General features: G+C 46.5%; 1 protein-coding gene across 1 annotated transcript; it reads right to left on the bottom strand.

Moving 5' to 3' along the window:
• Positions 1-709: 709 nt before the first annotated feature.
• Positions 710-17,114, bottom strand: Chmp7 (charged multivesicular body protein 7). Its single transcript, XM_008850529.2, has 10 exons — positions 16,536-17,114; positions 14,528-14,699; positions 4,213-4,398; positions 3,921-4,054; positions 3,040-3,088; positions 2,690-2,809; positions 2,334-2,432; positions 2,053-2,113; positions 1,411-1,590; positions 710-1,187 (listed from the first exon to the last, which is right to left on the bottom strand). Exons 1-10 carry the CDS (start codon positions 16,832-16,834, stop codon positions 1,135-1,137), a joined length of 1,353 nt encoding a protein of 450 aa, XP_008848751.1. The 5' UTR covers positions 16,835-17,114; the 3' UTR covers positions 710-1,134.
• Between the last annotated feature and the right edge of the window lie 5,789 nt (positions 17,115-22,903).

Genomic DNA, 22,903 nt, shown 5'->3' with positions numbered 1-22,903 from the left:
CAGACGCAGCAGGTCACAGCCACCTGCTCCTATTGCACATTGTGGCTCAGGTCCCCTGCCCTGAGCTGTGGGCTACACGGTAAGATGCTTTCCCTAACAGGAGCTGGTCAGTGTGTGCCAGACTCAAGAAAGGGGAAGTGTGGGTCTGTGTGGCTTGTTTTATACATGTTAATTTGTTATTTCATGACGGGCCAAAAACGAAAAGCATATGGGGAGTTGGGCATGGTGGGGCATGCCTTTGATTCCAGCAGAGGCAGAGACAGGCAGGTGTCTGTGAATTCAAGGCCAACCTGGGCTATATAATGAGTTCCAGGTCAGCCAGAATTATACAATGAGACCCTGCCTCAAAAAAATAAATAAATAAAAAAAAAAAAAACAGCTTATGGAGTTTAGACACCTCGGGGCCCTGTAGTTTACCTGGGCTTCTCCCCATTCAAGCTCAAAAATATGCGATGAACCCTTTCCCCACCCCCATCAGCAGATCAGCTTCCCCCTAAGATGGAGAGGCTGTGGCCACCAATCACGTAAGCCCCTTCCCACTGCCATGACCCTGAACCACTCAGGGCACCCTGTTGTTCTGAATACCTGGAGAATTGCACAAAACATAGAGAGAAACATCTTGTAGACTGTCTCTCTGTGAAGTGTTAAACTGTTAAGTCCCCTGAATAAAACTCATTCAATCCCAATGAAAACAGCAGGACCATCTAACTGGCATTGCAGACCATAAATCTTTGTTTTAAAATCCCAGGGGGTGGAAGAGCAGGCTGACTTTGATGTGACAAAGTCACAAATCGTTCACCTTCATTGGCTGGAACAAAGCTGCTGGGTGAAGACAAACCTAACTGAGCCAATTGCAAGAACTGCAGGCTATGAGAGACGACAGGTCAAACACAACTGTATAAAGTGTGGCACTATAAAGACGAGAAGGCAGGGCCAAGACAGCAGCTGGGAGCACGCCTTCAGCAGGCTTCCGGAAGCTGTTCTGTCCTGTGGTGAGTGGCAGCATCCAGACACATCAGTGGTTCTTTCCTCCTCATCCAACAAATTCTCAGTGTTTCTCATTAAATAGCTATGTACACACACGAGGCTGTCTCTTTTACATGAGGGTCCTTCACTTGAGGTCCTACAATGGCTTTAGAGAGTCGGTTCCAATTGTCTTTTTGGAGATTTACTGCTTGGGACCAAACCTGCATAAAATGACAATATTTAATAAGATCTATGGCAAAAGTATCCTACAGCTTAAGTGACAGGGTCTTAAGATAACAAGCCTCCTTTGCAGGGCTTTGGCATGCAGGCAATCAGAGTACTTGGACCGGAACCCATCAATTCTAGGCCTGGCTCGTCTGTCAGCCAGAGAGCCAAATGTCCACCAGACACACACACACAGACACACACACACAAAAGCCATACCTCCCTCTGATAAGGACAATTTCTCAAGTTCTGCTTCAAGTTCAGCATCCAAGATCCTAGGGTTAGGCACACTGTTGGTATAAAGCATCTCATGGGGGCTGTTGGGCAGGTCCAAAGGTTCTTTGGTGGTATCCTGAAGGAGGATATCCAACTCCTTCTCCAGTTCCTCACTGTCAAAATCTGGAAGAGAGATGGCATAAGAACACATCAACCCTGGGGAAGAAATGAACCAAGGGATCCAGGATAGCTAGCTTGCACAGAAGCCCAGCTTCCTTACAGGCTGGTAGTCAGGTGAGTCGTGAGGCAAAGGGCCCCTTCAAGCACATCTTTATTCCTTCTCTACATGTAGAGCTGGGTCATCAAGTGGGTATATTCCACTGACCCCAGGGCCCTGGCCCTGCTTCCCCTTGTTCGGAGGGAGGAATGCCAGTCAGAAGCCTTGTGGGTATAGATGCTGGAGCATAGGAACCATCAGAACAACTATCAGGGAGAGAACAGCAAGTCCCTCCAACTCCCTACACAGGTAAGCCCCAGAGAGGGGCGAAGTCCATGAGCTAACCTTGCCTGGCCCAGGAAGTGAAGCCTCTCAGCAAGGATAGAAGAGTCCCCTTGTCAACTCACCTAAACCATTGGTCAACTCACCTAAACCATTGGTCACCCCACTGGCCAGTGTCTGAGAAACTTCATCCTGGGTGTCACACAGCTGTAAGATATAAGCACAAAGCCTTGAATGGGAATGGTGGCTCTGAGCAGCTCAAAGCCTTTAGGGGGAAATGTTCAGGGTTACAGAGATTTGAAAATCAAGGAAAGGTTCCTCAAGGGTACAAGGTTGAGTCAAATTTGGGATACTAGTCTGCAGATAAGTCAACTGTGTTCTCCATGAGTCTTTTCTGCATGGACCCCTCCCCAGGCCCTTCCTGTACCTCCTGGATCTGGTCAACAAGGCTCTCTGCCTTCTCCACTGTGACATCCTTCATGGAGAGTTTCAGGGCTCCCACCCCAGCTTGGTAGGCATTAAAAACCTAAAGAGAAGACCAGTTATCAGTGCAACATCTGCCAAAATACAGATTAACACTACTTTATCTCCACAAGCTAGCTTTGGGGTTCCTCTGGGCACCCAAGTATGATTTACCTCCCCCTACAGAGGCCTAAGAAGAACAGGAAAAGGCAACCCCAGCCACACCCTGAAAGAACCTAGGACTCCTCAAAATAGCAGGCCACAAGGGAGGGATACACAGCATGTGAAACTGGGACCACAGGGCATGGAGGGCTGTGCTACCATCTGGTCTGTCTGGGAGGCATAGATGCGGTCCAGGATGCCTTGAACAGTGTCCAGCTTGGCGTGCAGGGCCTCGATGCGCTTCTCTGTCCGTTGCTTAGCCTTGAGAGACCTCAGTGCCTAGGGGGCATAGAGACAGATCAGGGTAGAAAACAGCAGGCCAAAGGGCAAAAGCAAGACAGCCCCTCACAAGAGTGTCCCAGGCCTTCTCTTTTTTACAATATAAGTTCAGTGCCTGGACCACCTGCAGACACTCCTCCCTGAGCCCCAGGCAGACTGCTCTCTGAACGGCCAGGCCCCTGTCCCTGACAGTCTAGGAAACTATAAGGCTGCAGGGGAAGGGAGCTCACCAGTTGCTTCTTTCCAGCTCGGCATGCCCGGCGGGCTTCCTCTTTACATCTGTGGAATGAAGGACAGATGAAGAGGGCTATGCTATGACACAGGGTGGGGTAGGGCGGGGGCCTGAACGTTCAAGAGCAGCACTTAGTGCAGGTGGCTTCAGAACTGAGGGCCAACAATCCACTGCACCCCACAGCCAAAACGATGGCCACCAACACACCGCCAAGTCGCAATAAAGGCTTGAGCATCTGTGTATGGCAAGGCAGGCCGACAAAAAAGGCATTCTAGCCTCAGGGGGGATAAAGCTACAGATACTATCTTTCCGTGGTAGGAGACACAGGATTGGTCCTACACATCAAAGACCTGGACATGTCCCTTTGCTTCCCAACACTCCTGTGTTTCACTGAGAGATGGAGTGAAAAGTTCTAATTCAGTATCTTTTCCATTTCGAGCATCCCTGACTCCTACCAAGGAGGCCTGCGGAGGCCTTGCAAGGAAAGAACAGGAGTTCCACAACAAAGCTCTATGTAGGCACAGACTTACCTTACCATATTCCTGCCCCTCAGACAATGCTAGGCTTTGTAGGCACTGGCTAAATTGACACTGGTGTGCAGTAGTACATAAATATGACACTAACAGCTATAATCACTGGAGAGACTAGTGGGTTATATTTTTCTCCTTTATTTTCTGTTTTCCAAGGTTTCTGCATGGAGCAGCTAATGCCTTTGTATTAACAAATAACTTTTTTTGTATGCTGGAGATGAACCCATGGCTTCATGCATGCCAGGCAAGCATTCGACCAACTGAGATACACCCCAGCTGTTTTTTCTTTTTGAAGAGACCCAGACACCCATGTCTGGGGCTCCGTGCCATCCCGTGGGGTAGGAGTTACCTCTCAGCTTCTTGGGATAAAGACTCCACCTTGCGTGAGAGGAGCTGCTCACTCTGCATCAGCTGGTAGACCCCGACATCCACGTCGTTGACAGGAGACACCTTGGCATGTGGCCCCCGGGCAAACTTGACAATCTGGGGGACAGAGAGAAATTACTGCTGTCCCTACCATGCATGCTGATACATCACAACCAGGCATGAATGGGCATGTGAGCACAGACTGAGTAAGTCACTGGAGTCCAAGCACAGACACGCATGCATGCAAGCATGGATGGACAGACATGTCTCTGTACCTTCTCTCCGTTCTGTTCCAAGACTGTGACTCTCTTTTCCTTCTGCAGCTGCAGCAGCACCAGGTAGAAGGTCCTCTCGTCTGGGCAGGAGTTAGCACACAGGGTACTCAGCTCTGACAGGGCCACCACGGGGTGGGAGGAGAGGGGTGAGTTCTGGTACAGGCGATATACCTCCTCGGCCTTTTCCTACAGGGAAGGCAAAGGGTGTTCAAGGTCTTAGTCACTACTGTGGGATACAAGAAGCCTTGACCACATGACCCCACAAGGCAAGAGCCAGGGAGCACTGACCCATTCAAGTGGCAGCTTTTTAGACAGAAAAAGGATGAGGCCTAGGGAGATGGTTCAGTTGTAAAGTTCAGGAGGTAAAGTGGCTCCTGGGCTAACATGAGGACCTGAATTTGGATTCCCAGCACCTGCGTGGAAACTAGGCAGGGGGATATATGTGTCTGTAATCCCAGCACTGGTAGAGCAGAGACAGGCAGATCCCTGGAACTCATCGGCCAGCCATCCTAGCCAATCAGTGAGCTCCAAATTCAGTTGGAGACCCTGTCTCAAGAAATAAGGTAAGGGGGCTGGAGAGATGGCTCAGGAGTTAAGAACATTGGCTGCTCTTGCAGATGACCCAGATACGGTTCCCAGTACCCACTTGGTGGCTAACAACCACCTGTAACTCCAGTTCCAGAAGATCTGATGACCTTTTCTGACCTCCTCAGGCACTGCATGACACGGGGGCACTTAAATACATATAGGTAATATACTGAAACACATAAAATAAAAATAATAAACAAATTTTTTTTAAAAAAGATAAGGCTGGGCTAGAAACATGGCTCAGCACTTAAAAGCACTGGCTGTTCATGCAGAGGACCCATGGTCGATTCCCAGCACCTACATGGTGGCTAACAACTGTCTGTAACCCCAGTTCCAGAGGAATCGGATGCCTTCTTCTGACCTCTGCAAGTATTACATGATATGGGTGTACTTACATACATGCAGGCAATGCACTCATACACATAAAATAATAAATAAATAAAAGGATTTTTTAAAAAGGTAAGCTGATGAGATGGTTAGGAGGGTAAAGGTACTTGCTGCCAAGCCTGATCACTAGGACTAACATGATGGAGGTAGAAAAGTGACTCCAACAGGTTGTCCTCTGACCTTCATACACATACCACAGCACACACATGCATATATATATATATATATATATATATATATACATATACACACATGAAAAAAACAAACATAAAAAATGATGGTGGAGAACACGCCAGCGAAACATCAATCTCTGGATCCCACACACATGCTGATGCACATGAACACATACAGGAACATGTACATACACCACACACATTTCAAAAAAGGAGAAGGTTGTGTATATTTTTCAAACTCTGGAGGGAGCTGGTGACTCTGCAGAGACGATAGAGCAGAGTGCCAGCTCCATGCTTGGTGTCTACCTCAGATCGCACATTTCTGCCTCTCCCTGGCCTGTGTCTCCTCACAGGAGCCATGAGGCACAAGGGTATGCTGGAATGGCCGTGATCTAAAGCCAAGCCTCGCTTCCCGCTTAGCCTGTGACCCAGCACCTGTCAGGCTCCTGGGACCTCAGCTTCCTGTGCACAAACGTAAACCCTAGCTCACCCTAGTCTCTCCAGGTCTACTGCAGACGTGGATGTTACTACTACTATTTAAAGAGTCAAGAGAAAACTAGGTGATGAATGGAACAGGCAGGCTGGGCTAGTGAGGAGACTTAGAAACAGCTGACTAAGGGACAATGCCACTCTGCCTCAGACATGGAAATGATATCTGTAAACAAGCATTTACTGAAACATGCATGTGTGCTATGAACAGGCAGGGAAGGAAACCCAGGGATTTGGAGGGGGTGGTCTTAGAAAACAAAAGGCCAGCCGGACGTGGTGGCACACGCCTTTAATCCCAGCACTTGGGAGGCAGAGGCAGGTGGATCTCTGTGAGTTTGAGGCCAGCCTGGTCTACGTAGTGAATCCAGGACAGCTGGGGCTACAGGGAGACCCTGTCTCAAAAAGACCAAACCAAACAAAACAAAACAAAAAAAAAAACCCAAAAGTCTGTCTAGCACAATTCTAAGGGTGAAGAGTTACTACATGATGTGGATGGAGAAGAATCTTGGGATGGAGAGGCAATCCAGAGCTCAGAAGTGTGCGTTCCCATGGTGTAATTGTTCGTGGAGGGGAAGGGAGCAGGAACAAAAGCTCCTTCCCACTGTGTAAAATCTGGATCTTATTCCGTTCTTCTTCTGCAGAGGATGGACAGTCAATGGAAGTACTGCCAGGTCTGGATTGTCAGAGAACCAGTGAACAGCTCGCCAAGTATGGACTGCAGAGCTAGAGGCAGGGAGACCATTTACGCAAGAGAAGACATGGGGCTACAAGGGAGTCTCTAGGAAACAGGGAGAAGGGGTAGACTCCAGCAAAAGTTAGAGAAGACTGGCAGCCCACCGGACTGAGTAGATGACTAAAGGAGAAAGAGGCCCAGGCTGTGGCCAGGGACTCGTATACAGAAGTGCAGAAGCCTGTCTGAAAGACAAACACTCTGCTTGGGGCAAGTTGGTTTGGGACAACTGAGGGACAGCTGTGAACGTACATGGGACAATCAGAATCTTCAATTCTGAAGTTCAAAGGAAACTGCAGAACAGTAGGGAGAACCTCAAAGTCCTTGGCACACAGGACAGTCAAGATCACAAGTGTGCGTGAAAGGGTGCAAGGAAATTCACGGGGGTACGATGACAAGCTGAAGGAAGACCAATGTTTAAACAGCAAGGGGACCCACAAGAGCGACCCAGCAAGCCTGCTCGGAATCCAGCTGTGAACAAATCCAGGGGAAGGAGCAAGTAAGAAGAAGAAAGTGGTCAATGGCCTCCAAGGCAGCACAGATACGGGACTGGAGAGTTGGCTCAGCTGATCTTGCAGAGAACCTGGGTTTGATTTCCAACACACACATGGCAGCTAACAACCATCTCTAATTCCAGTTCTAGGGGATCGGACACCCTCTTCTGGGCTGCACAGGCAGCATGTGTTCTTATATGCAGACAAAACACTCATATACATTAAATAAAAAAATAATAAAAATTAAAAAATTAAAAACAATCTAGTAAGATAGAGACTACAGTTCCTTTCAGATTTGGCTGCCCCTCACAGAACAATCATCCTCAACAGCTCCCATGGCTAGTGAAACAGCCACTCAACTAGGAGATTCATAGTACACAGTATTAGTAAAAGGGATAGAAAAAAATGTGTGCCTGTGTGAGGAGAAACAGCATCTTTCCTCACCACATGTACAAAAATACTCAACAACTGAAATTTAATATTGAAAAAAAATAAAAGCACAAAGTAATTAAAACAAAATAAAAAGAAGCTGGAAATCTAGCTCAGTGGTAGAGCACCTGCCTAGCAGCACAAGGAACTGGGTTCAATCCCCAGTACAAAACAAGAGTTATCTGATTATGCTGGAGGTAAAGAATGCATTCCTGAGCCAGACTAGCAACTCAATGCTCCGAAGGACAAGCTGGGAGCTCGCGCTGCAGAAATACGAAGTCATCGCAAAGGCCAGCAAGGTGGCTCAGCAGGTAAAGGTGCCTGCTGCCGAACCTGCCCACCTGCATCAATCCCAGGGACCACATGGTGGAAAGAGACAAGTGATTTTTATCCTCTGACTTCCATGTGTGCACTGCACTGAGTACACTCACAAGCACACCAACACAGACACACAAAAACACACAAACAAATGACATCAAGAATAAAAATGAAACAACAGGTGGGGAAGCAATATTTACACATTTGAAGTTGGGGAGATGGCTCAGTGGGTATGAGCATGCGCACGAGGACCCAAGTTTGAATCCCTACCACCCACGTGAAGAGCAAGGCATGGCTGCACATGGGTAATCCAAGCACTAAGGGGGCAGACAGGAGGACTGCTGGGGTTCGCTGGCTTCCAGCCTAGCTCAGGCTCAGGGAGAGACTCTGTTTCAAGGGAATAAGGAAGAGTGATGGAGCAAGATAATGAGTGTCCTCCTCTGGCCTCCACATGTGAGTACACATGCACGAGTATATATCACTCACACATACACACACACACACACACACACACACACACACACACACACAGACACACAGAGAAAATAAAATGTACATCTTTGATGCCAAATGCATTGTAAGTACCTATCCCGATACATAAAGAACTCCTACAAGCTAAAAAAACAAAACAAAACAAAACAAAAACCCTGGCGATGTAATACAAAATAGGCAAAAGATAGAAACAGGCAATTTGCCCAAGGGCTGATGTACATGGCAATGAGACAAGGAGATGCTTCTCAGGCCTGGGGTACAGCAAGGTGGTAGAATGCCTGTCAAGCATGCACAAAGCTCAGGGTTTGATCTCCTGACTGTCTACAAGTGTGCCAGCTGCTGCACTTGGCTTTCTATGTGGGTGTCCAGGGATCCAAACTCTGGTCCTAATGCTTACGCAGCAAGCACCTTAACAACTGGGCCATCTCCCCAACCCAATTGGGCAATTACTTTTGTTAAAAATGTAAAAGGCACAGAAATACACATATATGTGTACAGAGCTATCATAAATGGAAAAATGAAGAAATTGTAATATCTTAAAAGTCCATTTATGGGACAACTGTTGTGTAAATATTACTGCATAACCATCAAAAAGAATGCAATGGATCTATAGGAGAGATGCTCCTGACATATTAGAGCAGAAATAAAACACTCAATATGAAGCAATTTTATTTCCAAAAACAACAGAGTAGATGTATATAAATATATGTCTATTCACTCATCTTTCAATAAATAATTATTGATTACTATTATTAGGCACAGTTCCCAGGGTCCTGAGTTATGGAATCCTCCCTAAGAGTCAGAAAATAAGAAAGGAGCTGGGTGAGGTGGCGCAAGCCTTTAATCCCAGCACTTGGGAAGCAGAGGCAGGCGGATCTCTAAGAGTTCAAGGCCAGCCTGGTCTACACAGCGAGTTCCAGGCTAGCTGGGGCTACAAAGACCAAAAAAGAAAATAAACAAGTAAACATGAAGGCTTTTTCAGTCAATCCTAAATGCTAACAAGAAAATAAAATGGGTCTAGAGAGATGGCTCAGCAGGTAAAAGTGCTCACTGCACAAACTTGATGGCCTGAGTTTGGTGCCAGGAACCCAAACAAAGAGCCACACTGGGCGCTCTGCATCTATAATCCAGTGTTCCTAGGGCAAACTGGGACATGGACACAGGACAGCCCAGAAGCTGGTGGGCCAGCCTGGCGTTCACAGCAGGACAGAACCAGAGAATCTCCTCAAAACAAGGCGGAAGAAGAAAATCAACTCCCCAAAGCTGTTTTCTGACCATCACACAAGCACCATGGCACACATGCACCTACATTCAAGACACACAAATACAACATACACACACACACAACAATAAATAAAATATAATCAATGAAATACTCTGTACATGAAACACTATAAAAAAGGAAAGAAAAGAAACAAAGTATCAGGAAACAAGGGGGCAGGGTTAATCAGGAAAGCTGTGTCTGGGCTTTGTTCCTTTCCTCACTGATGACCTGCCTCACTGCCTGCAGAGAATTTACTATAGAAATGCTTCAACTTCCCACAGTCCTTCCCAGATCAGGGTCTGGGGTACCGGCTTAAGAGCTCTCTTGTGCCAAAGATGTGAGATTTGGTGCAGTTACCTGAGTCTTTTTTAAAAAAATGTTTACTTATTTTTATGTGTATGAGTGTTTGCCTGCATGTATGTAAGCACACCTATGTCGTGCAATGCCTGTAGAGGTCAGAAGAGGGTGTTGGATTCCTTGGAACTAGAGTTACAGATGATTATTAGCTGCCATGGGGGTGCTGGGAACAGAACCTAGGTCCTCTGCAAGAGTAGCCAGTGCTCGTAACCACTGAGCCATCTCTCCAGCCCCATAGTTGTCTGAGCCTTAATGCTCAAGGCATAAGATATTTACCCAATGTTGCACCATTAGAATTGGGTCAGAAGTAAGAACAATGTTTACTGAACAGTTAAATCCCAAAGTACATAAGATGGTAAAACTGCTGCAAAGGATAAGTATAAAAAAATTAAAGCTACACTTATTCAAGATGTTGTCAGTAACATTAGCAAAAAGGCTGGGCTGGCACCACCAATCCTCATGCCCCCCAATCCTAGTGTACTGGCATATCCCATTACCAAGAAAGGCTCTCAGATCAGTAAAGTGCTGAGCGAGACTGATATGTGAGGTGTTGGCTGCTGATGCTGGAACTGAGGAACTTCAGAAGAAGTCTCAATCTCTGACACCCCTGAAGAACATGCTCAGGCTGCCATAGTTCCTGCAAAAGCAGACAAACCGGCAACCTGGTGACGAAAAGGTTGGAAAAAGGGCACATCACAGCACAGGATGGGAAGAATTGAGGGACAAACTAGAAACTACTGAAGCCATCCAGTTTCATCAAGGATATATTTCTCTATACTTTATTGACATCAAAAGGTCAGGGAGCTGGAGAGATGGCTCAGTGGTTAAGAACACTGGCTGTTCATGCAGAAGACCCAGGTTCGAATCTCAGCACCCACAGGGCAGCTAACAACTGTCTGTAACTCCAGTTCCAGGGGATCTGCAGCCTCATCTGTTTTCCTCGGGCATTGCACAACACGGGTGCCCTTACCTACATGCAGGCAATACATGTATACACATAAAATAAAAATTAAAAAAAAATTAAAAAAAAAAAAGGTCAAACATGAATTCCAAGATGCCTGTGTTCTACTGAGTGAAAAGAAAGTTTCTAACATCCAGCCCACTATAGCTACTCTTGAAATTGCCAATGCTCACCAGAAGCCCTCAGGCACAATCACTGAAGATGCTGATGGAGAGGCTCTGACCATGCTAGTTTTAAACAGGCTAAAAGCTGGTCCTCAGGTTACAATAGTCACAGTTCTGCTTTTGGTGACAATAGAATCAGCTTAAAAATATGGCTCCGGGGTGCCATGTTTAAGGAAGAAGGGTGACCTTAAACCTTGAAGATGTTGAGCTTAAGACTTAAAAGCTGGAGGGCTGGGGAGATGATTCAGTCGGTAAAAGCACTTGATGCACAAGCCTAACAACCTTAGTTTGATCCTCAGAACTCACATAAAAAGCTGGATGCAGGAGGGCAAATCTATAACCTCAGCATTCTAATGGCAAGATGGGATGGCACTGGATTTCCAGGAATGGAGTTATGGGTGGTTGAGAACAACCATGTGGATGTTGGGGAACTGGACTGGGTCCTCTACAATAGTAAGCTCTCTTAACTATTAAGCTATCTCTATAGTCCTACTTTACCATTTTAAATAAATTGTGACAGGAAGCTCAAGGCAGGGCCCCTCACCAGTAAGGGGCTGAAAGAAGTCAGCTGAAAACAGTGACTGAAGAAAAGACCGGCTGATGCGTAATTCAATCACTGCAGCCAACAGCTACCGGCTTCAGCTGACAATACGTGCTGGTTTATGATGCCAGTGTCTGAGCATCCAGATCATTTACTTTGGATTTCGAATAAAAAGGTATTTGAACACTCCTAATACCGGGTGCAAAAGCCACGTAGCATGCCCTGCTTCCAACCTAAATTGCTGAGGCATTTCCACCACTGAGAGTTTGGTGCTTGCCACTAGCAGGGGAGAAGCTCGAGAGGGGCCTTTCTGCGGAGGTAAGAATAACTGTGTACAAAGTAGAGACACGCAATTGTGCAACAGCCGTCATGTAATAAAAATTAATTTGTCTAAATTTTTTTTAAAGGGGGCTGAGAAGCCAGGTGTGGTGGTGCGCACCTTTAATCCCAGCACTTGGGAGGCAGAGGCAGGTGGATCTCTGTGAGATCGAGGTCAGCCTGATCTACACAGTGAGTTTCAGGCCAGCTGTGGCTACAGGGAGACCCTGTCTCAAAAAAACAACAAAGGAATTAAAAAATAAAAGGGGCTGAGGGTGCGATGTAGTGGTAGACTACTTGCCTCACATGCATAAGACCAGGTTCAATCCCCAGTACTGGAGGGGAAAAAGCACTTGCAAGATGGTTCAGCTAAGGCAGCTACCTCAGGTCTGATGATCTGAGTTCAAACACCAAGAACCACACGTTGGAAAGAGAAAACGGATTCTTGCAAGTTGTTCTCTGACTTCCACTCAAGCGCTAAGGTAAGCATGCCTCTGTCCCCTGACCACACACACACAATAGATAAGTCTAATAAGATAAAGTAACACACACACACACACACACACAAATCTAGATAATATATGCATGTGTGCATAGAAACAGGAAAGGAACATACCCAAAAGCAGAGAGAGGACTAAGAGAGAGAGGAAACTCAAACTCAGAGATCCACCTGCCTCTGCCTCCGGAGCACTGGAACTAAAGGCATGCGCCACGCGCCTGGCTGCATCTTTATTTTTGTCTTCTTCCCCCTCCCCCACCACGGTACTGCTTCAAATAAAACATTTCTAGCTGATTTCTTAGTCTAGACTTGGGAAAAAAAAAAAATCAATGCTCCTACAATCTCTCTTTTTTTTCTTCCATATCCAACAAGTGCCCATCACCTCAGAGAAAAGAAGAGTCACCACATCTTTGCAAGCAGATGTCACTAAATGAAACATGAAGCCTTCTGTTTAGTAAAGTAAAATGGGCATCTACTTAACACGACCGTGCCCCACAAAGAGCTCAAAGGCTTTTTTCCCTACCTTCACAGGATTAAGCAATATTGCTTTCGAAAACAGCTGCTGGTTCCCAGACAGCTATGTAAGTCTACCCCACCCTACCTACTCTCCACTGTTTGTATGTGGCTCAAGGAATCTATCCATTCTTTGCTCCAAGTTGTGGAACATGTGAGGAAAAAGACTGCAAAGAGGACCGGACCTCAGCACCTAACCCTCTAGTCCTGATGAAAACCCCGACTGTGGCAGTCTGAGGCAGAGAGCATGGAAGTGTGTCAAGGTGAGGTAAAACTTGTGCTTATTTTGAGGTTGGGGATGCTGATCTGGCTCCAGCTATATGTAAGCCTCAGGGACAAACAAGGGCCCTGAGGTCGGGCTTGGTCCATGAGTTTGAATACTAACCTCTGTCTGTAACACAATTCTACAACCAGGTATCTTGTCATCTTTGTAAATACACACACTTCCCATAACCCTGACTACAGCAGTTTTGGTGGAGTGGATACGGTTTGTGATGGTTAGGTAGGGAGTGGGAGGTTAGGAAGAGGTAACAATGAGGCTGGTCAAGGAGAGAGACAGGGTAGCAATCTGTAGGAGTCTGGGGACCACATGGGAGTCCATATGTGAGAAGAAATGCTTCGTGAATTTAGAGGATAAAGGAGGGAGTATTAAAGGGGGGAGATGGAATATGTGAGAGCCAGCTAGCTAATGGGACAGAGAGATGAGATGGACAGGGGCAGCCAACAGCACATATGGAACAGAAGAAGGGTACTTCTTCCAAGCCTAGCAAAAGAGAGGGCAGAGAGGAGGTTCAACGTGAGGTGAAAGGACGGACTACAAAAGGCCTTACAAAAGATCCACCTTCTCAGGGAAGGGCCCGCAGAAAGTAAAGAGGGCTGACCACAGAACCAGAGTGTAAGGGGGTGCGAGAGCGTTGCAGAATGGTTCTGAGGGCACTCCCACAACTAGAACCACAAAGGAGGCTCGTCAGTGACACAGACCATGATCTAAGGCAGTGGGTGTGTCATGTACCTCCTTGTGTGCAACAGAAGAGAAACATGGATGCTCACTCGGTCTGAGCCAAGAGAAAAAGGCAGTGTGGAGGAAGTTGACTGGGAAGGAGAGTAGATGGATGGAGCCCTAGTGGCCTCATCAAGATGGGGTGGACAGCAGAAGGCGAGCCACTGGAGTCATCAGAGGGTACGAGATCAGAGCTTAGTAAAAATACAGCTGAGACAGAGCGCAGTAGGAGAGTGCTTACCTAATGCACACAAGGCCCTAGGGTTAATCCCCAATACTGTAAATAAAATAAAATAAAATAAAAAGAATGTTGGGAATGCCTTGCCCGTCAACTATAGAAGGCAAAGCGCATCCCAAACTATAGCTTACCATTAGTCCCTTACAAGTATCAGAAAGTGATCAACTGCTTGTTACTGACAATTCCTGAGATGCAAAAGACCGACAAGCACTTAACTCTACAAAGTGGAGTGCCAAGAGGGATCAGGTAAACTCAGTTATCAACACTGCGACTTGGTAAAAGAGACAGTCTTTTCCTAAGACTGTGATGGCCCTGTTGTTACATCTGATGACACCCAGGCCCTCCCTTCTGAGAACCTACCTTAAGCAGCTCCACGGCCACAAGCACCTCCTCAGCCGGAACTTTGTTATCCCCCAGCATGTTAGAAAGAGTCCACTTGAGGGGCTTCAGCAGGAAGACTCCGACCCCCCAGGAGATCCAGCTGCTATCCACGCTGGCCATGAAGTCCGATTCTCGCTGCAGCTCTCCTCGACTACAGAGAAAGAGAAAAGCATGAAGGGACACTTAGTACAATGTTCTGCTCTAGTCTCCGTCCCTTTAGTCCCAGTGGCCTTTTACCATGGTCATAATTTACTAGGTATGTGTTCTGCACCAGCTACTAGGATGCCTGTCACTCGTCCTCCAGCGCTAAGCCTCCCAAGCACTCTGCAGGGTAGATGCTATCACCACATGCTAACTAATGAGGAGACTGACAGTCTGAGACGGTAAGGAGGAAGCCAGATGGAACCCACGATCTGTCTGGCTCTAAAATGCAAGCTTTCCACCAAAACAAGAGAGACACAAGAGGCTCCACCGGGTCCATGCTGAGCTTCCCCTCTACAGACAGACCTGAAAACACTCAAAAGAAAACATCAGTAATGGACCCTGTCAAGTGTAGGACATAAGGAGAAACACAAAGCCACACAGACAGGGCTTTCTGCTATTCAGCTGGGCTGGAGGTGCGATGTATTTCCTGGTACTAGTAACAACAGCTAAGTCTACTAAATGCTTCCCATGGGCAATCCACTGTATTAAGGGCCACAGAAATAGATGCAAGTTCTCACAATCAGCCTACAAAATGTCACCGCAACTTGAAAATTGGTCATACAAAGGCTTAAAGATGGCATGTAATCTATGCAACACCACAATTTAGAAAATGACAAAGCCAGGATTTGGGCCCAGCTGTGTGGCCCTCAAGCAAAGCTATTAACTACCATGCTATGTGGTGTCGGACCAGTTAAATACCAGGAAGCGTCAAAGACAGCATCGGCAGTCAAGAGGGGTTGTTTCAAAGTGTTAAAGGTCTCTGGATCAGACATGGTCAATGGCTATCCTGTAATAAGGAGGCTTATTCCTGTCTTTCCCTTCACTGACCTAGCTACTGTCTTCCCTGGTCTCTAATTCAGGCATCAGGTAAAACTTTCCACAGCATACTTTCTCAGAAAGGAGAGTTTTAGAAAGGCTTGTAGGTCAAGGTCAGGCAACGAAAGATACAGGGAACAGAAGATGAGACCGTTAGTGGGAGAGCATTAGGGGTGAGCAAACCTAACAGAGTTGGCTTCTCTTCACTCATTGAAGGAGGCATTCTAGTATGCTGGTCTTCATATGATTCACACAATGTGAAAACACAGTTTAGAATTCAGAGACCAGTCCTAGGGCTGGTTACTCTAACTAGCTGTGTAACCCTGAGTAAGTCACTTGATCTCTAAGACTCACTGTCTTCTGTTTGCTGAGGGTTAACTGTATTATCTTGCTGTAAGATTGCTGAAAGGGCCAGAGAAACGCAATAAACAGAACAAAGTATCTGCATGCTGGGAAATGCTGTATATCTGTTAGATAAGTCACTTCCTTGGGTTGGACACAAACACTGCATTCAAAACACACGTATCACCTAATGCCTTTCCAGGGCCCCAGATGCCCAGTTAAGCACTCATGCCCTCTGCCCCAAATAGTCTCTGCCAAGGCCAGGCCAAAAAAGGCCAGATGCACGATCAAAGTACCCATCTCGGAGACCTGCTCCAGGGGTACATTACATTTGGAAGTCCTTATGAAATAACGACATAATGAGATTCCAGTCCAGGTGAGCCACTGTCACCTCTGCCAGCTCGTCTGGAACCCATCTGTTCGGGCTATCCCAGGCACCCCAACCACCTCCGACCCCGTCCCCCCTTCCCCCCTCTCTGTGGGGTAAACTTGTCTCCTCCACCCACTGAACCTCGGACGCTGAGCCTGGGCCAAATCCCGGGCTGGGTACCGAGCGCCCTCAGAGAGCAGAGCGTATCTTGGGAGCCGCCCCCGCCCGCCCGCCCGCCGGCCGGCCGGCCCTCACCGCAGCAGGTCCTGCAGCACCGTGGCCAGCCCGAGCGGGACGCTGCCCTTGCGTTGGAAGGCCTCCTGCAAGTCCCGCAGACGCAGGCGCACCACCCCTTGGCGGCGGCTGTGGCTCAGTACCAACGGCGCCCAGAAGCCCATCTTGCTGTCCCAGTCGGTGCTGTTCACCTCGCGACTCCTCTTGAAGGCGGAGAACAGGAAGGACATGCGCTCCTCGTCCTCCTCCCACTCGGGCGGCAGGAGGCCCGCCGGGTCTCCCCCGGCCGGAGCCTGGGCCTCCCGCTCCGGGGACCACATCGGAACCCCAGCCCCGCCAAGGAACCCAACACAAGCCTGGCCCGGGTTCCCTTCCGCCCCAGGTCCCTCTCGGTTTCCGTCCGTTCCGTCACGCCCTCCTCCTCGGCCATCACGTCACCGCCGCCTGCGGCGTGAAGTAAGTCCCGCAAGTCCTCAGGGCGCAGGCGCAGCGCTTCCTTCCTTGGGCCAGGGGGCGGGGTGATGACGTTATCGTCAGAGATACTCAGAGCGCTTGCGCTCAGCGCTCCTTCCACAGTCTTTTGTGCGGCCAGAAGGGCTTTGCTGGTGGGCCGCTACCATAGAGTCCGGGAAAGCGCTCTAGAGAGGCGGATGGCACCTTCCGAGGTGTCCGACTTCAGGTAGTGGGACAGAGGACCCGAAGCTGGATCCGTCTAGTCCCCAGTCTTGGGTTAGACCGGTAGACCTCCAGGATACCCTCATGAGTGTCCCTGCGAAGCAGATGGCTTCGGTAGCTCCGTGACACTGCACGCTTATTTTCGGATTCCCACGCCTCTGCTCTGTACTCCCGCTCTTTCCTTCTGAGAACCCGTAGCTTCTCGGGTCTTTTAAAAGCCAGTCTAGGGGCCGCAGAGATGGCTCAGCGGTTAAGAGCACGGACTGCTCTTGCAGAGGACGTGGGTTTGGTTTCCAGCATGGTCCGTAACAACCTTAGTATTAACTCCAGTTCCAGGGGATCCAGCACCCTCTTCTGACTCTGCAGGCATTGCACTACAAGGGTGCACTGACAGACGGCCATGTAGGCAATACTCTCATACACATAATTTTTTTTTTAAGCTAGTCTAAGTCTGACTTGTCCCTGAAATCTTGGACTGTCCCAACCAACAGTTTGGCATTTACTAATCTTTCTCTGGATCCTTCTCCACTTCCCGAGGGAGGGCAGGTGCAGTGACTCCAGTGTCTTGCAGTGACAGCAGCCCTGCAGGAAACACTTTATAAACGGAAGGTGCTTAACCCTTCCTCTTTAATTATTTAGTAATTTCGAATGAATGAGAGCTCACATACAGGGTAAGAGTCTCATACAAAATAATCTTAAGGAATTTGAATCCGTTTAGTGTTGAGACTAAATGGTGGTGGTGGGTTTTCCTGAGCTGGGGACCTCTGGGGCGTGCTGATCAAACGCTTTCCCACTCAAGTATATTGATTTGAAAAGAACTATCTAAAAGATGAAAGGACCTGCCCATTGTAAATGCAAAGTAAAGCAAAGGAATTTCCTATTTACGTAAAAATGACTTGAGTTAAATACTTTTTTTTGGGGGGGGGCTTTTTGAGACGGTCTCTCTGTAGTCCTAGCTGGCCTGGAACACACTAAGTAGACCATGCTGGCCTTGAACTCACAGACATCCACCTGCCTCTGCCTCCCAAGTGCTGGGATTAAAGGCGTAAAAAAAGTATTTTATTATGTTTATTTTTTCTGTATGAGTGTATCACCTGAATGTATGTACGTGCACCTGTCATGCAATGCCCATGGAGGCCAGAAGACAGCGTTGGATCCCCAGGACTGGAGTTAGGGACAGTTGTTAACTGCCATGTGAGTGCTGGGAATTGAACTTGGGTCCTCTGCAAGAGCAGCCAGTGCACTTAACTACTGAGCCATCCCTCCAACCCAAATACTTGTTTTTGTAAAGTGATATTTCCTAGAGGGTTGTATGAAGGAAATGGGATGAGTTTCTGGGTTGACAGTAGTTGGAACCCGGTATAAGGATGAATTTTAATAAGCACTTTGAAAGCAGAGCAGGAATATGGTTGGTTATAAGATGTATGCATAAGGCTGGAGAGATGGCTCAGTTAAGAGCACTTGCTGTCTTCCAGAGTTTGATTCCCAGCACCCATGCCCCAGCATAACTGCCTATAACTCTAGCTCCAGGGGATACAATGTCCTCTTCAAGCTTTCATGGGCACCTGCCCACGTGACATATATTAACATGTATATAATAAATAAATCTTTACAAATGTATCACTTCATGTCTATGTATATTTCTCTAAGCATATTTAAAATATCTCAGTGCTAGTCTCCAAACACTTAAACAATATTTCATTTAGTATTCATAGCAAATTTATGAGGTAAGTTTTCCCATTTGCCCTGTTTTTACAGTTCAGCCACGACTATTAAATCTGATGGAGAAAAGATTTGTATGGGATATGAACAAATAGTTTGTTCCCTAAGAAGCAAATCTGTGCCATGCTGTCTGTCGTGCCCAGTGAATTCACTGCTTCCTGAAGGTAAGTGGTTTGTTTTCTCAACTTGGTTGAGGGTCTGATGAAGTCAAAGTAGCCCCAACCTACACGTTTTCAGGAGCACGTTCATGTACCTAGTGCTGCTTACATCTGAAAACTCCAGCTGCACCTTGATGCCTCCAGGCAGAAGGATCTGCTTTCACCTTTTGGAGTCTGGAAAAGTTACTGGGAGTAGTGAAGAGTGAAAAGAAAAGCTCTGGATTCTGAAGGGGGCTGTATTAGGGTTCTCTAAAGAAACAGAACCAGTAGAATGTGTGTGTATAACAACAATGGCTGCACCATACTGGAGAGGCTGAGAATCCGGTAGTTGCTCAGTCCACAAGGACTATCTCAGTAGTCCCAATCTGGTGCTGAAGGCCTGATGGATTCCAAGAGATCTGGTAATCTTCAGTCTATGTTGGAATTTGAAGAAGTTGGTCACAGCAGCAAGATGAACTCACCAGTGAGAGAGAAGGCAAGGGATAAAAAAGCAAGAGTGCCCTCCTGCCGTGGCCTTTTGTATGGGCTGCCATCAGAAGATACCATCCACATATACGTTCCAGCTTCAAATGATCCAATCAAGAAGTTCTCTCTCATTTCAGTTAATCCCAGATCCAGTCAAGTTGACACCCAGGATTAGCCATCACAAGTCCACCTCTTGTCAACTTGACACCCAATAGTATCTCTTTATGTCATGCTTAATTTTTACATGAAAACAATGGCAAGGTCACATTTCACCTAACATGATATAACTATCCCAAATGTCCTCCAGTTGGTGACAATTTTTTAGGGGGCAGGTTGGGGTCCAGCTGGAGGATGTAGGATCCAGGGGATGTGACCTTGAAGTTTATGCCTGATCCTCCATTCCTGGCCCACTCTCTGCTTCCTGTGTGCCATGAAGTGAACAGCTTCCTCCTCCATGGGCTGCCACAGCCAGGAGTTCTGCCTCACTAGAATCAATGTGCAAGTCTCTGAAACTGAGCTGAAATAAATCCTCTATTAATTGGCTTCTGTCTGCTATTTTGTCACATCAGTATGAAAAATGACTAACTTAATCTGCATTTGGGCTTTGTAAGTAAATATCAGCAGGACCCTAGGCAGGGAGATTCCCTCTCACATTCACTCTCTGATTTCTAAACTCTGACCCTGAGAGTTTTTCCAGCATACACATTGAGATGGTCTTTCTCATGTTTACTGTAGATAAACAAATTTGTGGAGACTTGTTCTGGGGAGACTGAAGAACAAAATTTCACCCATGCGTCTCCCCATTGTGGCAGTGTCTCCCACTCCAGCTTTAATCTACAGACATCACTGAGGCTTCACACATTGTCACATCACTCTAATGATGCTCCCCGTCTTCTCTGGCTTATCTGGGATACTTCATCATTTTCATAGAAATATGTATTATCATTTTATTTCTAGTATTAACCTCTGTCTCTAGTATTTATAACCTTTAGGACTGACTAAAAGAAAGGTGGAAAAAATAAATAAATCTATGCTTTTTTTGAAGAAGAACCCAAGCTCACTAATACCTATTTAGGTATCACTATATTCAGGAAGCTTTTTTATACCCTTATTCTTTCTCTTCTGTCCCTCCAGCTCTGGGTCTATCTTTCTATACCCTGTATGACTTCTATCAGCTCATGTGCCACACAGTTTTCTAAGTCTCTCTTTATGTACCTATCTCTGACTAGCCTAAGTGCCTTGCAACAGGAACTATGTTCTTAATTGTGTTTGTTTCTAGCATAGTACCTGGTACATGATAAGGCACGTTTGTTGCCTACTGTACTCACAATTCTTCCTACCTTTTGATTCTTTAATGTGGGGTAAACAAACCTGATCAACACCCTTAGATAATAACATTGGGGCTGTAGGCATGCGGCACCCCTGGCTTTTGCAAGTGGTTTCTGGAGGATAGAATTTAGGTCCTCGTGGTTGTGCAAATGCTTTACCGACCAAGCCATCTCCCCAGCCGCCTTTGGGGTTTTTCTACATAGCCAACCCATCATCTGTAAACAGTTTTATTTCTTCATTCCCAGGCTACATACTTTATTTCCTTCTCCTTTTAAGCCTGGTCAGCTTCATATTGACTAGAAATGGTATGAGTGGGTATTTATTATGTGGTTCTCGATTTTAGTGGAAAAACATCTAGTTTCTCACCATATATTATTTCTAACAAGAAAGATTTAAAACATAATTTATTGAGAATTTCATACATGCATACAAGGTGCTCCCTCCCGCCAGCTCCTCCATAGCTCCCCATCACTCCTTTGTGACAACTTCATGCACTCTTCTTTTTTTATGGGGTTCTTTGCTACTCCAACACTCCTCCCTCTGAAGAGGCAACCACAAAATCTTTTAAGGATTAGATAAGAGCTCCCAAATGCTTTTGACATTTTTAGCCTTTGGAATGGAGTATGTTGCTAAGAAACCCAAGGACATTTTGACTTTTAGCCAAGAAACTGGCTATTTTTCTTTGGGTTTTTTTTTACCCTAACTGCCTAGCCAATTCCTACCTCCTATCCTTATCACACCATCCTCTTAAGAGATTACCCAACTTGCAGATAGGGAATCAGGATGCAGACTGCTCCTACTTCTTCCATGCTGAACAGGGACTCAGGGTGAGGCAATTGGAGTACCCCTTTAGTGAGTCTATCTAAAAGACTCCCAAATTGCATAACTCTTATCTGTAGAGGGAAAAGAAAGTCCTTGACTGGTGAATAGGAGATGTGAAGGAGAAGTAAAGGCAAGAGTAATTAGCATTACAAGTTCTAGACAGGGAACTAGAAAAAACATCATAACAGGGCAAATTTCAAATGTTCATATGAGAGTCCATTGGAATTTCTTGATGAGAGCTTCCAAAAGCATCCCTCTATTGGGTTCCTCCTCATTTTTCATTTGTCTGCCAAGGCTGGACTTGAGAGTGATGGATTCAGGATTTGCTTTAGGCACTTCGATAGCTGTTGGAGTGGTTAGAATCAGTGTCAGTTCCCTCTCAAAGGCTTCTAGATAGGGGGAGAAAACAAATTTATCCATCATTTTAGAACAATAGCTGGTTGTCTCCCTTAGCTACAGGTGGGCACTACAGTATTGTAGGCCAAGATTTGAAATCTTGTATCTGAGCAGCACTTTCTGGTTAGGAACAAAATCATCAATAAGAAATAATTGTCTACAGAGCTTTTTATATGGACTTAAGCCTAATATCTGGGCAGTATAATCCCTTGAACTCTTAAAGAAATATATTGATGACTTTACTCTTTGGTTATACTTTCCTTTTTGGTATTTAAGACCATACAGTTGGCCCAAATAGATCAGTTTATTTTTACACTTAAGGTTATTTGAGGATCTGTTCCTCAGGGGTCACATGGGCTTGGGAGGAGCCCCTGGCTCCTTTTACCAGTTCCATCTATGTGAAGATAAGTCAAAGGTCCTGCTTGACCATGTCTGGCTTCACTTGGAAGCATGAATGAGATGTTTCCTCTGAGTTGACCCTCCCGTTTGTAGTCTGGACACAGTTCAAGTCCATCTCGTGGGGTCTCCATGTCCTCCCTGAACAAGAGGACAGGTGACTCACCACAGTTAGAGGACATTTTGAGAGATGTTCCATAGTCCCCTAGAACTTAGTCGACCTTGGAGGGCAAGGGGCAAAAACTGTCCTTATGTCCCTCTGACCACATTAGTATAGGCCTCAAACTATGGCTGTTAAACATCCAATAAGGTTAGTTCCACCAGACAGGCCACAATTTAAGAGCAACTTCACTATCACAAAATAATTACTATTAACTTTCCAAAAGATATCTGTAGATAACACATTTTCAAAAAGGTAAATTTTAT

This window comes from Nannospalax galili, unplaced genomic scaffold (genome assembly GCF_000622305.1).
Source record: "Nannospalax galili isolate Female #2095 unplaced genomic scaffold, S.galili_v1.0 scaffold291, whole genome shotgun sequence".
In the NCBI taxonomy this organism is placed as follows: Eukaryota; Metazoa; Chordata; class Mammalia; order Rodentia; family Spalacidae; genus Nannospalax; species Nannospalax galili.
Note: the sequence above shows the minus strand (reverse complement) of the source record. Positions and strands in the feature narration are given on the sequence as shown.

Bases quoted from the DNA above. Each gene is read 5' to 3' on its own strand.
- Chmp7 (XM_008850529.2), bottom strand. From the start codon at position 16,834: ATGTGGTCCCCGGAGCGGGAGGCCCAGGCTCCGGCCGGGGGAGACCCG. The intron at 4,399-14,527 runs GTAGGTTCTCAG...CCTTCCCTGTAG, and splicing joins TGGCCGTGGAGCTGCTTAAG to GAAAAGGCCGAGGAGGTATA. The intron at 2,433-2,689 runs GTAGCACAGCCC...TCTTCTCTTTAG, and splicing joins CCTCCCAGACAGACCAGATG to GTTTTTAATGCCTACCAAGC.